The following is a 7,664-nucleotide window of genomic DNA, read 5'->3' on the forward strand; positions in this document are numbered from 1 at the left end:
TTAAGAAAAATTCTTACGAAATACGAACTTTGCAATCAAAACATGGAATTTTTTTTTTCTTAATTAACATGCGTGAGCAATACTGATCCTACTTTTGCTCAAGAAACAATTCTGATCTTCATTGTACTAGGACAAAACCACCTACATATTTTATCTTCTCATCACTCTTCATCTCCAGATGCCGCATACTTGATTATCAAATTTTTCCCCATGGATCAACACTTCGGAAGATCACTCGGAGGCGGTAGAAGCGACTCGTTCGGGCCTTTCCCATTGTCCACCAAGAAGGCCATCTTGAGTCCCCAGGTTGTGTGAATTTCCAGATGACAATGCATGAACCAAACGCCTGCAAAAAGTTTCAACAACAGAGTCATGAAAAACTTGCAGAGTGGTTAAATTTTTGGAAATAGAGTAAACGAGAATAGTCGATAAACTAGAATTGTACCGGGATTATCTGCTCTGAATCTGATTGCAACCCATCCCCCAGATGGTACTCCTATTGTGTTCCTCTCGACAGGATCAACAAGGTTGAAGTTCTTCTGATCCACTTTCGGATTATAATTTCCTAATCCCTTCCCAATGGCGAAGAAATTGAACCCGTGAAGATGAATTGGGTGGTTCTCTGGGGCGATAATCCCGGTGTCTTGCAACACCAGCTGGACCGTCGAGTTATAACGCAACCGGTACACCTTTGTCCCGCTTGTGGTCCGCAAATTTGATGGCGGTGACCCCGTGTAGTTGAAAATGGTTGGCGGGTTACCAGGAAATCGCTCGTGAAGACGCCGCTTTTGTTGAAGAAATGTGCTTGGAGAATGGCTGTCGTCGGCATCACGAATGTCACGTTGTTCATGCTTGCCACGACTCTGCTTCCGTTGCCAGCTTTGCAGGAAGGGCAAGGGTTGATTCCTAGTCCAACTGTGAAAAGGAGGCTGTGATCGACGGTAAGAGGGACTTTGGCAGGGTACCTCTTCGAGTTGAGGCTCCGGAGCGAGTTAACGAAATTGTTGGCCACAGCGGTCGCGTTTTGTGGGGAGTCTTGGTGAGGGTCGTGGAGGTCGCAGCAAGCGTGCCAGAGTAGTGTAATGTGGCGGTCGCGGTCATGTTGTCGACAGCGATCGGGGAGTCCATAAAAGGGGAGGCGGCGACCATGTACTTGCCAGAGCTCTGGTCGGTGGAGATGAGGGCATTGGTGGTTTGGCCAGGTGCAATCACGATCGTGTCGGTCTTGAAAGGCTTGACGTAGGTGGCGTCGACCTCCACGATGGTCAGCTGGTGCCCGGCAATCTTGAAGAAGAGCTCCTCATTGAGCGCAGCGTTGATGATTCGCAGCATGTACTTCTTGCCACTCTCAACAGGCAACGTAAATCCACCTAACATCAGAGAAAATGAAGGTCAACATCAACTCAGTGAAACATTTTCATCAAGATTCAGATGTTGTTTTCATGGCAATGTTTGTCGATGGATTGTTACCCTGGGAAGGGCAATTGGAACTTGGCCCTGGATGGCCATTGATCGTGTGAGCATCGGAGACATTCGGTGCTAATCCGGACTTGATGGCTTGACTGATCACAGCTTCTGTATCAGATTTCCACCATTCGCCTGATTCACAAACCCCAAAATGGTTCAGAGCTTCTACTAGTATATGCTGTCAACCAAGCAATGATTGATCTTTCATTTTGGAAGTGAAGTAGATTGGAAGCGAAATCGAGCATACCCAATACGACAACAACTTCCTTGTGGGGTTTAGGGAAAGGGTATGGAACACCACGCTTGGGCAAGATGACAATGGCTCCGTGCAGGGTTGCCCTGAGCCAGAGTATGTGTGCATGCCACAGGAGGGTGCCCCGTTGGCCCGTGATGGTGAAATTGTACACATAGCTTTGGCCCGGCTGGATCGGGCATTGGGTAATGTATGCCGGCCCGTCGGCCCACCCCGTCCTCAACTGCCGGATACCATGCCTGACCGCATATACACCAAAATTAATATGCAATCTCTTGAAGATAACAATTTAATTTAACGCTCGGTTGAGCTCACCAATGGATGGTGACATTGTATTTGACACGGTTAGAGACCCTCACGAGCACGGTGTCATCTTCCCTAGCATAGAGAGTGGGTCCCGGAACATCCCGTTCACGGTCACGATGGGCTTGCTCGAACACAGTCTCGTGGTATTCTTCATTACCACCTGCCGATTAGAGGAATAAATACACATCGCTGCACGGGCTACCGTCCAAACAAGCAAGTTTTACAGAGGAATACTTCATTCCATAATGTTGTTACTTACATTGAATGTGTAGTTACGGACTCTGCCCTCAACCACGGCCGGAGTGATGCACGCAACGAGAACTAGGATTTGAAGCCAAGAGTCCATCTCTTGCAGTACAAATCTTTGTAGCTTAATTCGAAGCAAGCTTTGTTCTGGTGATCATCTGATGCAAAGTTCCTCACTTAAATAGGGGTGGAGAATCGACACAAAATTGCTGTTCCGTCGTTTTCTTCATCGTTAGGTTGATATGAAGGGGATTCTTACAAATCAAGACTGATTAGGAAAGCAATTCGGATCAGTTTCATGCGATTCAAATCTATGGAGTTCAAAAGATTATTTATTTATCAAGGACTCGCGTTAGCTAAAATGACCCTCACAAATTGCATATACTGATTTGTTAATAATTGATCGGATCGAAATCATGGCGTCATCGTTTACTAGAATCGAAAGATCCAGTCATAGTATGTATTGAACAAACAAATTATTGGAATTTCTGAAGCTATAAGATCTCGAATAGCGGCATGTATAACCAGAAAAATCCTTACTTGTTGGTGTCATAAATGCCTCAATTATCTGTCGAGTTTTCTTCGTTTTTTAATTATTCACAAAGGACTAATATGGTACATTCCGTTAGAAGGAGTTGCTTAAATATCATTTTCAACGTACCATTCAAACCTCATCGAGAAGCTTTAGTTGGTTCCAACTTGAAGTAGTTCAGATTTTATTTTTTCCTTTAGCAAAACTCATGACCAACTTGATTGTGAGATTTCGACCAATTGAACAATTTCTTGGCAAGCGTTTGACCTTTTTGTTTCTCTCATGTCTTACGCATGCTCGAAGTAGGTTCATGATACGTCCTCTACTAAGATTCTTGTTCCGTATGCTTGTCGTGCTATGTTTCATGTTACCTTTTCATAGCGTGTTGGGAGCTCTACTGCATATGCTGCCATCCGCTTGAGGTTAGATTAAATTCAGTGCGCATTTGAGTTTACATTGAGCTCTGATTTCCTGTTTCAGTCTTGGTTATCTTTTAAAGTTTGGATTTGATGTCGATTAACTTTTAACATCATACCAACCTGGGATTGATCCAATGGTAGAGGCGGTCTAGTTCTTTCGGTTCAAGAACCAGTGGTTGTGTGTACGATTTCTAATTTAGGGGACTCAAATTATGTTGGAAAATTGTTGAAAATGCATTGAAAAAGATTAGAAAATAAATGAATTGTTTAAAGCGACAAGCACTGTTTAGAATGATTCCGCTCATTGGAGTATGCAAGTTAGTGCATAAGGCTCTAGCAGCTATCATTCTAAGATACAACAGACTTTTTTTTTTTTTATAGTCCACACTGAATATTAGAAGAAAATAAAAATAGCATTATGTTCAAAACCCAACAATAAAATGAAAGACACGCAAAGAGAAATAAGAATATTGTTGTTCGATATATCAATATGACTTTCCAATTGTGTTTAGAGTAATAATTTATAGGTAAAAAAAAAAAAAGAGAGCCGTTAAGAAATAGTGATAAATTAATTAGTAATTATTGAAGAAGACGATCGTTGTATAGGCATTATCAAATAAATCCAATGTTATAAAACCGCTAAAAAGCCGTTACAAAACCATTATATGGCCATTGTAAAACCATAACAAAAATGAGAAATTTTATAGCAGTCATAATTTCTAACAAATATTTTCAAACTACTAAAATATCTAAGAATTAAGTGAGGGACCGCTGTAATGAGTTATAGTATTAATTTTACTTCACATAATAGGACGCACACAAGCTGATGCTTATTAACCTTACACGCACATGCTCGTTTCACTCAATATATACACAATCTCTCTCTCTCTCTCTCTCTCTGCCCTTATTTGTCTACCTATGTCCTTTCCGCGCTTGTGTCTTTCCGCGCTTGTGTTCATGACTTTGATGGACAAGACAGAAAAGCAACACCATGTTTTAATGGTTGCATTCGCATCTCAAGAACACATGAACCCCATGCTCAGGCCGGGGATGAAGCTACTGTCCAAGGGCATTATCGTCAAGCGCGCCACCGCATGCTAAAATACTCCTTGGCCGCTGTGTATTCCGCCTCTCGGATTGAGCTTCTCTACTACTTGGACAACCTAGCTTTGACTTCAACCGGAGGACCCTCCTCGACTGTTACATGGAGTCCTTGGCCAAGTTTGGAACCTCCTCGACTGTTACGAGAACCTGGAAGCGCCAACCTTTTGTGCAACATCATGAAACCTTTTGTTCAATGGCTCGTCAACATGGCGGCGGAGCATGAAGTTTCATTTGCCTTACTATCGATCAAACCCTATATGTTCTATGCCATATATTACCGCTTTCATAACAAGCTCAACCCTTTCCAAACTTGACTTGCGCTGAAATGAGCTTGGAAATACCAGGCTTGCCATTATTTGGATGTGGTTCATAATTCCTACCGACAAGATAAAATGGGGTCTCAAATTTTATTGGTAGTCTCGGCTTGGGCTCATGAATAACTACTATATATATATATGTGTATGTATGTATATATATGTATATTTATTATTCTCTTTCTCTTGTTGTTGAATGATGTCATAGAGAGATGTGACATGCTAATTATAGTAAAATCCCCAATTGGACGTAGTCCTAGTTTTGAGGTGAATTGGGATAAAAATTTTGTGTTTCGAATTCTTTTTCTTATTTTTATTCTCTATTTTCTTTGTGATTGTGTGGCAAATCCTAACAAACACTGCTAGGCACACAAGATCTTCCATCTTTTGTGCTTGCAAATAACCTTTCTATCATGCCCCAAACCCCAAGCACACGCACACCCCTCAGTAGTCGATTAAAATGCGACATTCCCAGAACACATCACCGACACATTCATTTTATGCACATGCGGAAGCGAATTAAATTAACACCCAAACAATCAACAACACAAGGATAGTAAAAACATCATGTTTTCCACATGGTTATTTCCTCTATCGTACTAACGCCTTTTTTCCACGAACCATACTTTATATACATATCCAGTTAGTCCTACTAGTCTATACATATAAGTTTAACTACCATACATACATACATACATACATACATACATACATATTATTCTCTTTCTCTTGTTGTTGAATGATGTCATAGAGAGATGTGACATGCTAATTATAGTAAAATCCCCAATTGGACGTAGCCCTAGTTTCAAGGTGAATTGGGATAAAATTTTGCGTTTCAAATTCTTTTTCTTATTTTTATTCTTATTTTTTTGTGATTCTCAAACACTATTTTCTTTTTTGTGATTTGTGGCGAATCCCCAACAAACACCACTAGGCACACAAGATCTTCCATCTTTTGTGCTTAACACAAACAACCCTTCTACTAGCATTGAAAAGCTGTATTGTATGAGTCCTTTTTGGCCCTAAGCATGAAGAAGTTCAAGGGGTATTGGCATATTATTCATTCTAATGATGTATGATAGAGATGTTATAGACTCCATGTCCGAGCTATGTCTAATCCGATTTTTAATTTTCTTTGGATTGTCCAACAAACACCACTAGGCACACAAGATCTTCCATCTTTTGTCCAAACTCCATTGCTGTATTGCCTTTTTGGTCAAGACCAAAGAGATGATGTTGGTATTGAGATATGGAGATCCATTGTTGCTTGGTCACAAAGAGATGATGCATCATCGAGTGGTTGGATCAACAACGACACTCTACGGTGATTTATGTCTCATTTAGTAGCATTCATGTCCTTCTGGTTGAGCTGTAGGCAAAAACTTATTAAATTAAAACATATAGAAAGTTATTGCATAAACTCATTGAATAAACCACCGGAGGGTTGTCCTAGTGGCACCCTTCTTACATGAAAAATGGGAAGTGAGGAGTTCAATTGCCCACGGAGCTAGGGGTGAAGACATTTAGTTTCAAATGTGAGATTTGACTTCAATGCTCTATAAAGAGATATAGCAAAAGTTTGAAAGTGAGTTGAAAATTAGAGTAAGATGGACAAAAAAACAAAAAAAACTCATTGAATAATAATAGGTAGTCAAAGACCCTTTAAAAAAGGAAAAATATAACAAAAGTCTTAAATATATTGTTGGTGTCAATTTAGTCCTAAACCTTTTGTATTTATGACAATGTAGTTTATCGAACCAATTTTGGTAATACGCTGATATAGATGTCGATCATCTTACATGGCACGATTGATACTAAGATAGATAAAATTTTCAAATTTTAAATACTTTTTCATCTATTATCATTCGCTAAAGTAGAAAGCAATTGTCCTATGTGGCACAATCGGTGATGAAGTGGGTAATTTTTCATAATTTTTTTCGAGTTTATTTATTTATTTATTCTTTTTTTTCCTTTTTCCTTCTTTTTTCTCACCTAAGGCCGGCAAGGGTCACACAACCTCACCAAGATCTGGGCAAGGCCATCACGATCGTTAGCAAGGGCTTAGCAAGCCTTGCTAAACATAGTTGAAAAAATAGAGATAAGGAAAAGAGAAGAAAAAAAGGAAAAAGATGAAAAAATAAAATAAATAAATAATTTTAAAAATATTAAAATATTATTAAAAATTGTTCACATTAGTGCCGGTTATGCCATGTAGAATGGTCGACGTCCATGTCAGCAAGTCAAAATTGATTAGGTGGACTCAAGTGGTGAAAAGTAAAAATATCTACGACTCAATTGTCACAATTAAATAGCTTATGACTAAATTGGTAAAAGTGTAATAAATTTAGATTTTTCATACAACTTTTCCCATTTAGAATTGGATAAGGTATGGCCTCAAATCAAAGCTTCATTTTATCTAGATCTCAAACTAAGTATGAGAAAATACTCTTTGTCAAGTAATTGGACACATTCGACCAAAAAAAAAGGTAATTGGAAACAAAATGGACCATGCACAACATGTATATGACATAGTCTAAAGTACTCACTAATCAACATTGCATGCACTGTGTCACTATTATTTTTCATTAAAAGAGGTAGTGGTACTTACTATATATGTTATGGGCCTTGGAAAAGTCAACTCAGATTTTTTGGTGCAATATGGACGTCAAGTCAAATAGGGCTGTTAAATGGATGGGTCAGATTGAATTTGGGTTAGGGCAAAAAAGGTCTAATAGAAATTAATCCATTTTTATGCAATACAAATCTAGTGACCAATAGTCGAGTGAAATCGTTGACATTAAGGTGTACCACAATGAAAAATTGTTGTAAGAACTACACCAGAATTTCACGAAAAGGTTTAGGTCTAAATTAGCAAAATTAAAAAATTAAGAACTGGATCGGCATCTATACAATTGGTTTAGGATTGATTGGATGATTTCCCCAATCTCAAGTGTGATCTCCACATTTCATGTTCTCATCACAAACGATATAAATTGGTTTGAGTTTATTTTTAGTTATTGGTC

General features: G+C 39.2%; 1 protein-coding gene across 1 annotated transcript; it reads right to left on the reverse strand.

The window, feature by feature from the left end:
* LOC104433132 (laccase-4) lies at positions 1-2,423 on the reverse strand. Its single transcript, XM_010045787.3, is given in 9 exon segments — positions 1-346; positions 446-769; positions 772-1,035; positions 1,038-1,370; positions 1,471-1,599; positions 1,715-1,959; positions 2,036-2,126; positions 2,129-2,186; positions 2,286-2,423. Coding segments are annotated over 9 exon segments (1,662 nt in total). The 5' UTR covers positions 2,373-2,423; the 3' UTR covers positions 1-215.
* Positions 2,424-7,664: the final 5,241 nt, after the last annotated feature.

Source organism: Eucalyptus grandis, chromosome 1 (genome assembly GCF_016545825.1).
Source record: "Eucalyptus grandis isolate ANBG69807.140 chromosome 1, ASM1654582v1, whole genome shotgun sequence".
NCBI classification, from domain to species: Eukaryota; Viridiplantae; Streptophyta; class Magnoliopsida; order Myrtales; family Myrtaceae; genus Eucalyptus; species Eucalyptus grandis.